A 14,075-nucleotide genomic window follows, 5' to 3' on the forward strand; every position below is an offset into this window, starting at 1 on the left:
TTTGTGTATTGTGATATTCTGCATTATGTCTCTGTGATTTATGTTGAGTATTGTTATTATGAGCTTGTTGAGTTAGGACCGGAGGGTCCACCTGAGTTCTGGGACCGAAGGGCCCCACTGAGACACATTGACCGGAGGGTCTTATCTGAGTATAACCATGAGAGGCTACTGAGATGTGTGTGGTATTTTAGGGAACTCACTAAGCTTCGTGCTTACCGTGTGATGTGTTATGTGTTTCAGGTTTTCTCAGGATCGCGGGAAGGCACCGGCTCGATTGTACACACCAGAGAAAGAGTTATGTTTTGAGGATCCTGGATTATTAAACAAACAATTATGGAGATGCGTTTTGTAAATTAAATAAATGAGATTTTGTGAAATGCGTTATGAGATTTATATGAATTTAAAATGAAAATTTTGTTTGGAAATTTACGGTGTTACATAAGTATAGAGGTATATGGGTTATTAGGCTTCTATAACCAAAACAAATTTGTCCAGTAGTGGAGGATGCTAGCATTTTAAGGGGCTATTTGTTTTTTAAACCATTTCTGATCACTCATGGTTGCACCGCACAGAATACGCGCAACATTTGGCCTTTCGCAATTGTTTGTTTTTTAAAAGACTTCTGACTTAAAAACTGATGTGCGTGTGTTACGTCCTGCACCACTGGACCCTCCTCTTTGAACCATTTCTCACCTTACTTTAAGTGATATTATTCAAGTGATATTATTCAACATAGATTTGTTTTAATTTTTTCAACATGTTTATTGTTTTAATAATATTCTGATGGATATTACAAAGAATTCAAATACATTTTACATAATTTCAAAACCGTTTGGTAAATTTCATATATTACTTTTTTGAGTTGCATTGTCTATACCCAAATATTAATAAATACAAAGTTAATCACTAAAATTACCATACATATTGAAGCTAACCGAATAAATAACCATCGTCTTAGAAAATTTAACAAAATGAATATATTGTTCGCTAATTTAACAATTTTATTTATTGTTAATTAACAATTATTATGTTTAATTATTTTATATAAACGTCTTCAAAAATCATATCATCACAATGATCTTTATATTCGATTTGCATATGATTAAAACTAAATAATTTTTTATTTAGAATTATTTTTAACTATTGTATGGTTAATTTCAGTTTATTTCAACAGTCCGCAGACGTTAAAAAACAAACATACTTTTTATTGCAGTTTGCAGACGTTTGGTCCACTTTTTCTGCTGCAGAGGGTTGCAGATGTGTTCCGCAAACTACATAAATTTTAGCTTCGAAAAAACAAACAACACCTAAGAATTTATCCCCTTTCTCGATAACTATCACCCTATTATGTCGGCCATATATTTTTTCTCATGATCATCGATACGGTTATCTCTCTCGATAGCTTGCAACTCAAAACATTAGCATTTTATTTCAAGAGTTTTGTAAAGCTCTCGAGAATTGCATGTTTGATGTTCCACAACATCATATTTTACATCAAAACCTCATTTTTTTCAAGTACACAAAACATAATTATGCGCTAACTACATTATGCTTCACTCCATTTATGTCAGAACCTCCCATCATCCAGTTTTGTTATGGGTTTTCAGAATTCTTGTTGTTGTCGACCCTAGGAATAGCATTTTTGTCGAGTTCTCCACCTGCAAGAAAATTTTCAACATCATGATCTACCCACACTTCCATTGAAGAAAATAAGCAGTTGTCATCATCAGTTTTATGTATGTATGTATGTGTTTATATGTATAAATTATACCATCGGGATGAAGAAATGTGCCAGTATAGTAGGAAGCATCCTCGGATGCGAGGAACACATATGATGAACCTACTTCAACGGGTTGAGCTGCCCTATTCATCGGTGCCTGTGACCCAAAAGTTGCTATATCCTCGTCATCGAGAGTTGCAGTAAGTGGGGTCCAGATAGGGCCAGGGGCCACACCATTAACACGAATCCCCTTGTCGATAAGGAATATTGCTAGACTCTTGGTGAAGTTCATAATGGCCCCCTTTGTTGAAGCATAATCAATGAGCTTTGCGCTGCCTGCGAATCCCAACACTGAAGTGGTGTTTATGATGTTGCTTCCTGGTTTCATGTGCTTAATAGCATGCCTATACATCCAAGTCATCACACCCATCAAAATTAAAAGTGAAATTTATTAAAAAGGCTAATGAGAAAGTTGTGCAATCTCAACCTTTCTCTGTAAATTGCTTTAATTCATTTTATTAGGGTGATTAATTGTTGAATTTAAATGTTGTAGTAACTTATTCATGTCTTAGAAAGTTTTATGGGATAAACAATGTCTATGGGCTGATTTTTTTGGGGCTATCGTGTTGCAGGGTTGGACAAGGTAGTTGTTTAAGAGATTACAATATATGGTGACTGAAAATGTAGAAGATTATAATTGTTGGACCACGGGCTCGTTTCCTGTACACTTCAGAAGAAAGACACAGACCTTCTTTGTCTCAACACGTCATTCGGACATTACCAGAGTTATAAAATCCTTTCAACTAAGGAGATAAGTCATTATTCACTCCTCTCTCCTCTCTCCTCTCTGAGTTCTATCTATCTCGATATTCGTTAGGGTTTCTACATGGTTGTTTGTTTGTTTTGTTCATCAGCAAACTATGCAAAACTACACTCTATAATCTTGCTATCTAGCTTATTTCGTGTTATATTTTTCAACTTTTGTGTTTTATTCTTGTTATACTTACAAACTACTGTATTTCAGAAGATTTTTAGTAATAAAGTTGTATACTCTTATTCAAAAATTGTTTATATTTTGAAGTAAATATAAGCTTCATCGATTGAGTTTTCTCAAATCATCATCATAGATATTTTCATTTAAGTTTCACCGCAAATCTAACTTTTTCCACATTTTAAAAATGACAGAACTATCATGACGTGTTAAAATGTTGCTATTTTTCTACTCGGCAACTACTCGGTGAAAAATAATCAAGTTATTTGACAAACACGTAAAAATGGTCTTTGGCACTGGAAAGATACCCCTCATGAAATGGTAAGGGTTCAAGTCTCGTTGGACAAAACGTGTATATGTCATTAATGTTTTTGTGAATATATTGGAAGCTTCACATAAAATAGATGTCATATAAGGAGTGGAAACATTAGATGACATGGAAGAACACCTATCTATCCTTGAGGTAAGCAGATGTCTACGTATCCATGCGTACAAGTGGTAGACACTCTCGATTCCAAAGATAATATGTTTAAATCAGTACTACAAATCTCTACATATTATTCACTTGATTTTTCTTCTATTTACCTATGTTTGAGAAGGTTGCATGCCACGACTAATTTAAATTGAATTTGAGTATAATTTCCAAAAATCACCTACTTGGTTAGATATTGTCCTTATACTGTAGTAAATCATTCCAATTTATTTCAACTCTAATTACCCAAATTTATATACAAATAAACTCTACATACCATTCTTACAGAGAGAAGAGACTCGATCATCAATTACTAAATTCAATAACTACGTGTAGAATTGTCGATTTATCACCGAATGTCTAACAAAGTATGCCCATAACTAATATTTTGGATATAATATTAAACTATAAACAAAAACTAGTATAGTTGATTCAGCAGACATAAAAGATAAGAAGAAATTTATCAATTATTACTGTGTGATTTGCAATATATTCCTATTACTTGCATACAAAAGACCCATTTTCTTCAAAGTCATAATGTATGTTAGTACAATTATCCGTTCATGCTCTACTTTAACAAATTTTAGTTTAAAAAACAATAGCTATTCATTAGTTTTTTTATCCTCTTAAAAATTCTTACGTATAGGGACAATGTAATAGAATTTCTCAAGAAAACATTAATTTGTCAAAGAAACAAAATAATAACGAGCACATTAAGAGGATAACACACCTTGTCATGAAGAAATAGGAGAATATATTAGTCCTAAATATCCTTTCAAGCCTCTCTTCCGTGATATTGTCTAATGTATATGTTGCGTACTGCACGGCTGCATTGTTCACCAGTACATCAATGCGTCCATATTTTGAAACAACCTCGTCTACAACTTTCTTACATTGCTTATCATACCTAAGATCAGCAGGTATTGCAATTGGATCACCTGCGTAACTCATTTTTGAATCATTTATCATCTCTAAGGTGTACTTTGCATCTATGTCTTCAACACCTTTAACATAAGTGAATGCTATAGTTGCACCCTCCTTAGCAAAGAAGTAGCAAACAGACCTCCCAATACCCGAATCCCCTCCTGTCACCAAAGCCACCTTTCCCTGCACCAAGAAATTAATTAACACGAAACAATTGATGGCCTTTTAGATAGAAAGCAAGCGGACAATGTGCAGATTATTAATCTCACCCCGTGAACGTGGAGCAGAGTTTCTATTTAAAAAAATAGGTACAGATACAGAAGATAAAATCTAATTACAAACTTTGACGGTTTGACCTATATATGTTAAGATAAACTAGAATAGAGATAAATATAAACTAATATTATGATATTATCAAATAATATTGTTAAGTTGAAGGTTGTAGGGGACAAAATTAACAATAACAACACCTATGAGACAAGCTCTCGGATAAAATAGTAGTCTATATTTATATGTTTGGTGCGTTTATGTGCAATCGGGTTTTAGGAGAGAAAAATTGTGCTTTTGTTATCATATAATAGAGTCAGTTTACACGACAGATCTGTGTGAAGGTCACACAACACATGGGTGACCTAAACCATTTCAGCTGCAATGTTGACAAGAGCATGATACTCAGACTGACTGCTGATGCGATCTACCGTAGGTTGCTTTTTGGTGCTCCATGAGACAAGATTATCACCGATAAAGATTTAATAACCATATGTAACCATATGTGGATCGACAAGTGTCAACATATCGTGCCCAATCGGCATCTGAGTGTAAAAGAATCGATGATGAGGGTGAAGAACGAGAGAAATAGAGACCAAATTCGATAATACCTTTTAGATATCGTAGGATGCATCTACCGGAAAGGAAGTGATCATCCGTATGTGAATTTAAGTATTGGCTAATCGTATTAACCGCAATTGAGAGATCTGGTCGAGTGATGATCAGATACCGAAGCGCTCCAACCAAGGGATGGTATTATGTGTGATCCGGAAATGAAGTACTTGAGGCTTTAAGATGAGTAGTTGCCACAAATGGAGTTGGCACGAGTTTAGCTTCAAGGATCTGTGTACATGTAAGAATATCAAAGGAATACTTAGCTTGACTAAGAAATAATCCACCGACGTGTAAGCAGCCTCGAGACCAAGAAAATAACTCAATCAACCAAGATCTTTGGTGGCAAACTCAACATTGATCCGAGTAATAAATTTTTAAGTAGTGTTTGATCATTGTCGGTAAAATTGATGGCATAGACGTAGACCGGAAGGTAGAGAAGAGTAGATATGCGGATGAACCCAACCAATGAAGTATTTTCACGGCTACATTGCAATCCAAGTTTTTTTAAAAGTACTCAATCATTGGAACCAAGCTTGGGAGGCTTGTTCAAGGCCGTAGAGCGCTTTATTTAAACAATAAACTTGATTTGGGAAACAAGGATCAATGTAGCCCAATGGTTGCTCCATATAAATCGTTTCAGTTAAGTGGCCATTCAAAAAGGAATTTTTATTGTCCAACTAATAGAGAGGTCAATTCATTATAACTGCAAGTGATAGAACAATCCTCATAGTGGAGGCTTTGATGAATGGACTAGATGTGAGGATATAATCAATTCTAGGTATCTAAGTGAATCCTTGAGCAAATAAAGGCGCTTTGTAGTGATCATTGGATCCATTAGATAGATATTTCGTTTTCCATAGTAGAGACCCAAGTTGGATATTTCATAGAAGATTTAAATCCTTTGGGTTCCCGAGAAGCAAGACCAGCCAATTTGCATGGTTTTTAAATACCATAATGACTTCTAATCGTCATTTAGTTCACAAGAACAGCCTTAGGCAAGTTACAAGATGAATCCAGGTCGTTCATATGATAATTAGAAGGTAAAAAGGTAGTGGTTGGGGCTGAAGCTGAAGAAGGTGCAACAATAGGTGTGGGTATGTTAGATAGGATTAGATAATCATGTGGATCGGTACATAAGTGGTAGGTTGGGTTGTTGGTGGGTATTGGATGGCGGACTAGAATGATAGTAATAGATTGGGGGCGGTAGCATTAACTCTAGGTTCTAAAAGTATGGCAACGTCAAGGGTTGTTGTAGAAGATGATATCTCAACAAAAGAAAATTGTTTCTCATCAAATTTTGCATGTTGAGAAGTGTAAACTCAAGAGGATGTTTTTACAAGACAATGAAATAATTTATAATGACTGTTATAACCAAGAAAAATACACAAAAGACTACAAGGATGAAAGTTAAGTTTAGCATAATCCCATAAGAAGGGGAAAACTTTGTTAGGGTGCAAAGTCATGTTCAGTTGTATTGAATATTTTCAAGTGTGGCCTTGGTGTTCAAGTGTGCCCTTGGTGTTCATGTGTGCCCTTGTTGTTCAAGTGTGTTGTAGATGTTTAAGTGTGCATTTGGTGTTCAAGTGTGTCATTGATTTTCAAGTGTGCACTTGATTTTTAAATGTGTTGATGGTCTTCAAGTGTGTATTTATTGTTCAAGTATGAGGTTGATGTTCAAGTATGCTATTGGTGTTCAAGTGTTTCATTGGTGTTCAAGTGTGCCCTTGGTGTTCCAACTGGTAGCATGATGCCCACCCTTGGAATCAGGGTGTGCCACCGTTGCAGCAGATGTGCCCCTTTAGAAGCAGGATACACCACCTTGGAGCAGATGCATCATTTTTTTCTATAGGGTAGGGACCTTATAAGCTAAGTGTGCCCCCATTAATGCTCCATGGCTTACTAGGTGCAACCGTAAGTGCATGGCAGGTGGTCATGCACATTCGTCAAGACTAAAGATTCTAGAAGCACCCGTATTTGGAATTTACGGCACCCACTATATAGACTAAAAAAAATTATAGGACTGGCCCATCAGAATTATGGTTTTCCATGGTTGCCTATAAATAGGCTCATATCCCCCATTCATTATTCCTTACACATGAATTTGAAGAGATAAATCATTGTGAGGTTGAGAGCACATCCTCTTGAGCAGTTAGTAAGAAAGATAGATTATTTTGTTTTTAGAGCATAAGTAAGGTGTAACATTTTGTGTGTGATTGTAATTGTTCTTGGAAGTTTAATAAAATCATCTATCTCTCTCTCTCTCTCGTTTGCCCGTGGACATAGGTCACTTTGGATGAGCACGTTAAACATTATGTTCAATTTTGATTTCATTTTCAGAAGTTTTATTCCACAAGTTTCGCCGAAGTACGTTTATCGTTTTGTTTGAAGTGCTTAAATTGTTTTGTTGAATACCCAAAGAACTAGTATCAGAGCTAAGGATGAATATGGGAGAGTTAAGATTGACAAATCTGATGGTCATGATTTGGGTTTCAGGAAAATGCAAATCAATGACAATCTCTATCAGAAGAAGTTACATGAACCGTTTTCTAGAACGAAATATGATAAATGAAGGAGAAGCTTGGGATTTGTTAGATCGGATGGCACTTGGTGTGGTGAGATTATTATTGGTAAAGAATGTTGCTTACAACATTGTCAATATGAAGACTACTCATGTCTTGATCAAGACACTATCTGACATGTACGAAAATCTTCAATAGTGAATAAGGTTTTCCTGATTCGACAGTTCGTGAATTTGAAGATGAAGGAGGATGACTCAGTAACTGTCCATGTGAATGAGTCCAACTTAATCATATCAAGGTTGATTTTGGTTGACATTGGATTTGAGGAAGAAGTAATGGCTTTGATGCTATTATCATCTTTTCCTAATAGTTGGTCCAGTATAGTGACAACAGTTAGCAGCTCAGTCGGAGGTTCTAAAATGACATTCGAAGGCATTTGCGATTTAATTCTTGGTGTAGATGTGTGCAGACAGAGTGTTATATAAGCTTCCAGTAGCCTTATAAGTACTGAAGAAATAGGAAGGGATCCCAACAGAGGGGGTGCGAGTAGTGGAAAACCGAATTCAAGAAGGAGAGGTGGACAAAACATCAGGGACGTTACCAATTAAAACTACAAATAGAGTGGTCATGTTAAAAATCAGTGCTTGGAGCTCATGGAAGATAAAGGCCAGAAGGAGATGAGTATGGCAGGAGATTTTGTAGGTGACACGCTTATTTTTCAGTTGAAAACATAATTGAATCATGCCTCTTGGATTCTGGTAGGTCATTTTATGCCAATAATTCTAGTGATGTAATACATAACTTCAGCATTAGAAATGGAAGGTCAGACTGGCAAATAATAAGTGTCTAGATATCATGGTTGTCAGAGATATGGTTATCAAGATGATTATAGAAGATTTTGACATCGGTTAGGTAGCTTGATAATGAGGATCATCATCTTACATTTGGTGATTAGAAGTGGAAAATGAAGACGGGAATTTGACCATTTCTGACAGTAAAAAACGGGGACTCTATATAATGGAGGTTTCTGAAGATGAAACACCCGTTGTTGAAGGGGTTGGGACATCCACTCTATGCCACTAAATCTTTGGTAATATAAGTGAGGAAGGAATGAGGAAGCTTGTATCTAAAGAGAGAATGTCATATCTGAAAATTATGAGTGTTTCTTCTAAGAGATTGTTATTAGCAGATAAAAGAAAGTTAGTTTTGCAAAGATATGCAATCCGACAAAGTCTAGGAAGTTGATTTCAAATCATTCTAGTTTTTACAGTTCCATTTTAGTTTCTTCAGTGGGAAGATCATGAAATCACTCAAGACCTATCATTGGTCAAAGGATAGGTAGATGTTCAGGAAGCAGTGGGAGCTCTGATAAATCTGTAGAGAATGGGACCTTTGGTCATAATAGTTCTAAGGGTGGAGTTCTAGGTGTTGCAAATATTAGACCTCATATTATCTGAATGATCACTAAGAGAAGTACTCCAGTAAGGTATCATCTATCAACCAATGACTTGTTGATGTGTTAGAAGGGGTCAAAACTAGACGACGTGACGATGAACTCTATATAGTAGGAGAAGGTTATGGATGAGGAGTTGAGCGGATTGCAGAGTAGTCAGATGTTTCGAGTTAGGGATGAGATAAATAAGGAAGATTGGTTATCAAGGGAATCCAACAGAAGGAATAGGGGAATTATCCAAATGTAAAGACGAGTATAGTCAATTCAATCATGAATGCAATAGCCTCTAATAATCTCCATCTAAAGCGGATAGATGTGAATAAAACCGATTTGCTTGATGATAACCTGGAAGGATACATCTGTAAGGCACAACCCAAGAGTGCTCTTACAACTGGAGTGAAAAAATCGATGTTTAAGAAGAAAAATATGTATCGCATGAAGCAAACTTCTAAGCAATGGTACTTACAGTTTCATAACCTCATGAAGAGGAGTGAGTTCAAGAGACATTAGCTTGATCATGGATGTTACCTTAAGAAGTTTAGATCTCTAAAACTATCCTCAGTTAAATGTTCATGATGTGTTGATTGTAGGTGCCAAGATGCAGAAGATCAATGAGCACAAGATGCGGCTAACCAAAGAGTTGAAGATAATGAACCAAGGGGTTGATAAGCTGAAGAAAGTCCTTAGTATGGTAAACTCAATAGATAAATGTACTAAGGTGTTAACCACATAAAAATTGACGTTAAGTATGGCTTCAACTGTCCTTCAAAGATTTTGAGGAATAGGGATTGGCATATATATATATATATATATATATATATATATATATATATATATATATATATAGAGAGAGAGAGAGAGAGAGAGAGAAAGAAAGAAAGAGAGATAGTGTATGTTTGTGTGTGATTGACTAATGATGAAGATTTTAATGGTATATGAAGACTAAGTTATTCAATCCTTCAAGTGGGAGATATTATATATATATATATATATATATATATATATATATATATATATATATATATATATATATATATATATATATCGTTCCCCCGCGGACGTATGTCACTTTGACCAAACTATGCTAGATGGTGTGTTTAGTTTTGATTACATTTTCAGAAGTTTTAATCAGCAAGTTTTATCGAAGTTTGTTTCTTGTTTTGCATGAAGTACTCAACTTGTTTTGTTGAATACCCGACAGACTCGGTAACCGAATGGCTGGAAATTCCATAACTTGGAGTGTTTTAAGTAACATCTCGAAAGGAGATTTGCCTTATAGAGCCGGTGTTGGAAGATGATTAATTATAAGCATCAAACCAATATAATGTGGGAAGTATCTAGTGATAGAGCATTATGAGACCCATTTCAATGATATGACGATGTTTTCGTTCGGCTCGACCATTTTGGGAAGGTATGTGTGGACATGAGACATGGTGAATACATGTTCAGTGAAAAAGTGAAAAAGTTGCTTGACCTTTGGATTCATAAATTTGGTTCCACCGTCGGTTTCGCAACTTTTATTTTCCTGTCAAATATGTTCTCAACAAAGTTCTTGAAATGTCTAGTACATCATAAAAATCTGAATTTCTTCTTAAGGGATATATCCAACTGAACCGAGAAAAATCATCGATAAAAATCACATAATAATAGTAACCATCGATAGATTTGGTTGGAGTCGGCCCCACAGATCGCAATGTGCCAAGTCCATAACTACAGCTCCTCCTTTAGTATTACCATTAAATGGTAACCGATAACTTTTTTCCATTTCACAAGTACATAAAGAAGGGTTAGGCAATATAAAAGTGATAAATAACCCTTATTTTTTAGAAACAAAAATAAGTCAAATGCGACATGCCCCAAACATTTGTTCCACAAATCAAAAAATTATGGTTGAGCATGGGTCGGTTTCAACCTATAATCTAACCCAAACCGATGGAATTGGTTTTTAAATAATCCAAACCGAACCCAGAACCCAAACCAACAGGTTCGGTTCCAAGTTCAGTTTCCAGTTTCCCGGGTTCATTTCCAGGTTAAAGAAGTTTGGATACCTTTGAGCAAAGATAAGCATTATATAAGTTTATATAAGCACCAAGAGGTACTACTTTTCAGTCTCATTAGCGATGTGGGATGAATTGAGCTTATGAGAAAAGAAAAAGGATGAATTAAGCTTATGAGAAAAGAGAAAGTCTTTTATAATGCTTGACGAGGCGTTGTGTTGCTACCTCCGGCAATATGGGATAGTATTAAGTGTTTGGAAAAATAAATCAATTGTGTATGTCCCATATTCGAACAGGCAAAAGGATTAGAGGGCAAGCGCGTTAACCAGATGAACCAGGCGCTGATTTTGTTAGGATTATGCAAACTATATGTATATTATGTATATAAAATATATATTTTTATAAATATTTTATATAATCGGTTCGGGTTCGGTTTGTTTCGGTTTTACCATATAAAGAAACCGACCCAAACCGAAATTTTTGGTTTTTGAAAAATCTCAAACCAACCCGTCGATTTATACTTCGGTTTCGGTTTCGTTGGTTTTTGTTAGTTTTTGGGTTTCCAGGTTCGGTTTTACTCACCCCTACAAAAAATTCACGAAAATGATTAGATTTTAAACAATATAGAAAAGCACTTTGTCCTTGCTTCAGCACATATAACCCATGCTCAACACTTTGTTTAGCCAGTATGGTTTTTTCTTGGATTCCAAAGTGAAAACCAGTCATGTGTAAATAAAACATCAATTGGATAATTGTGAGCTTGCTAATCGAGAGAAATTTTTTCGTAAGTGTCAAAACAACCATTACATCTTCTAAAGTAATAGACAATGAAGATACGAAGAGCCAATACGAGATATAGATAAATTGGTATTTACGGACGACAACATTTTCAAGCCCGAGCAAGGAATTGAGTGATCCAAAACAGGGGATAGAGCCATACGTGTGGAAGCTCCGATGCCAACAAACAAGTCAGATCGATTAGAATTAGCTAGCGAGCATGAGTGTGTTAATGCTTTTGCACGATTAGGAAATTGAGTATAACGTTGAGATCATGTTTTACCAGTATGACCAAATTTATCGCACATCTGAGATTAGGGTGAATAATTTCACCGATTATTAGACCGGTTTCAAGATCCACACCACGACCTCCACACCCACGAACACGCGGATTCGCGGAAGTATAATTGCAAGAAGGAAGACATTGGGTTTAGGCAACGAGCAGCCTCAAGAGAAGCATCAATGTCCATGGATTGTTGTAGAATCTCAAAGCTTTCAGCACAAGCAAGGAGATCAGGTAAATAAGGAAAACGGATAAAGGGACATTTATGTAGCAGCAAGCAGATCACACAATGATTTAAATCGGCGACCATATTCTGATATGGATCGAGAGCCATGTTTAAGAAGTTGCAAGTCGTCTTTAAGGCGAAGTTCAAGGGTTTTTAAATGGTGATTGTAAACAGCTTCAAGAGCGTGGTTTATAAGAAATTAAAAAGTAGAAACCATGAATTTTGATATATTTTTTATAATTTTTTTAAATATATATATATATAATTTAGTAATACATTAAAATAAAGAGGAGAAAGGGATGTAAGGAGAGGGATTCACGCATGGAGTTTCACCAACCGCACCACGGCAGCCCACCATATGGTGCGCTGGGTGTCTACTATTAGGCGTAATAACTACAAACTCGAAAGCTTAATAAATAAGGAATTAAATTTCTTCTAATTTAGCAGCACTTTAGAAAGGTTAAGAAATGATTAGAATAACTGAAACTTGGTGAACGAATTGTACTTTCAGTTTGTTAGTGGGTTGATAATGAGGATTGCTGAATATTGGCAAAGGATCCATGAGGTACTCTTTTCCGGGTTGACCATCCTGGTGTTGCGGTGGAAATCGCCGTTTGAATTCTTCCCTCTGCATCGCCTTTACCTATGGAATAGTCACCAAACTTCCATTAAAATACTTGCATGCTTGTGAGAGTTTGTCATCAATGATACTTACATGTCCGATAAAAAAAAAATAGATAGACCTCAAACATGCAAGGCATTGGACTCAAGCTTCAAACATACACTAAACAATGCATTACTCAACCAATATTTTATTGAAATACACATTACTCAACCGAATTAAAGTAAACATTTTGAATAAAAAAGAAGATGACCTTAAAGGTTTGAATACTAGAGGAACCACGTTGGAAAACACTTGGTACCATCGCTTCAACAGCGTTATTGCTTATGCTTGTTGAAGCACGTGAAGCCAGCAGCCTCAATGACCATAGACATGAGTTCTCTTTGATAAGAATCGGTGTGCTGGACACCGATCCCACTAAACAAGCCATCACTTAGCAGAATATCACTTACAATGGATGAAACGGACGAAAAATATATAGTAGGAAAACATCAATCATATAAACGTCAAGTTCAATAATATGAAATGAATGTTTGGTATACATTTCAACCTTGCTTTTTCTATCATCTCACTACTTAGCTACCAAGACACGTAAACTCATTATATGAAAAGTCTACCGGAAAGATTTCTATTTACATCGGTTTCTATTGATTGTGTCTATAAATCTCATTGTGAGTAATCTTTTTCATGTCCTTTCGGTACCTATTATTTCTTCTTTATATATATATATATATATATATATATATATATATATATATATATATATATATATATATATATATATATATATATATATATATATATGCGACACACGTAATTGCATTATATGGAAAGTCTATTCGAAAGATTTCTATTTACACTCGATTCTATTGCTTGTGCCTATGGATCTCATTGTGAGTAATCTTTTCATGTCATTTCGATACTTATTATTTCTTATTATGAGTTAATATATATATATATATATATATATATATATATATATATATATTTACTATCTTATAAAAGAAATCTCACTATTTCTATAAATAGATTCAATAAAATAATAATATTTTTTAAGATGTTCAAATCATTAAGCTATTGGTACAAGTAGCCATCAATAAATAGTAATATTTTTTAAGTAGTACAAAACATGAAAAATGAAGTACAAGTAACCAATGCATCAGGTTTGACCCAGTTCCTTAGTCCAAACGATGAGTTGTGAAAAAGCAA

At 35.1% G+C, this 14,075-nt stretch overlaps 1 protein-coding gene across 1 annotated transcript; it reads right to left on the reverse strand.

The window, feature by feature from the left end:
* Positions 1–1,406: 1,406 nt before the first annotated feature.
* LOC145120444 (glucose and ribitol dehydrogenase-like) lies at positions 1,407–13,378 on the reverse strand. The gene is made up of 5 exons (XM_079056269.1): positions 13,120–13,378; positions 12,750–12,887; positions 3,914–4,290; positions 1,772–2,124; positions 1,407–1,658 (listed from the first exon to the last, which is right to left on the reverse strand). The coding sequence occupies exons 1-5, from the start codon at positions 13,294–13,296 to the stop codon at positions 1,594–1,596; spliced, it is 1,110 nt and encodes a 369-aa protein (XP_078912395.1). The 5' UTR covers positions 13,297–13,378; the 3' UTR covers positions 1,407–1,593.
* Between the last annotated feature and the right edge of the window lie 697 nt (positions 13,379–14,075).

Source organism: Lactuca virosa, chromosome 6, assembly GCF_052849685.1.
Source record: "Lactuca virosa cultivar CGN04683 chromosome 6, Lactuca_virosa_CGN04683_v6, whole genome shotgun sequence".
Taxonomy (NCBI): domain Eukaryota; kingdom Viridiplantae; phylum Streptophyta; class Magnoliopsida; order Asterales; family Asteraceae; genus Lactuca; species Lactuca virosa.

What these genes read in the sequence shown, in the direction of transcription:
- LOC145120444 (XM_079056269.1), bottom strand. Translation starts at nt 13,296, where the DNA reads ATGGCTTGTTTAGTGGGATCGGTGTCCAGCACACCGATTCTTATCAAA. An exon ending in AACCCACTAACAAACTGAAA is followed by an intron (nt 4,291 to 12,749) that starts GTACAATTCGTT and finishes TTCTTGGTGCAG; the next exon opens with GGAAAGGTGGCTTTGGTGAC. An exon ending in CACATTTCTTCATCCCGATG is followed by an intron (nt 1,659 to 1,771) that starts GTATAATTTATA and finishes ATTTTCTTGCAG; the next exon opens with GTGGAGAACTCGACAAAAAT.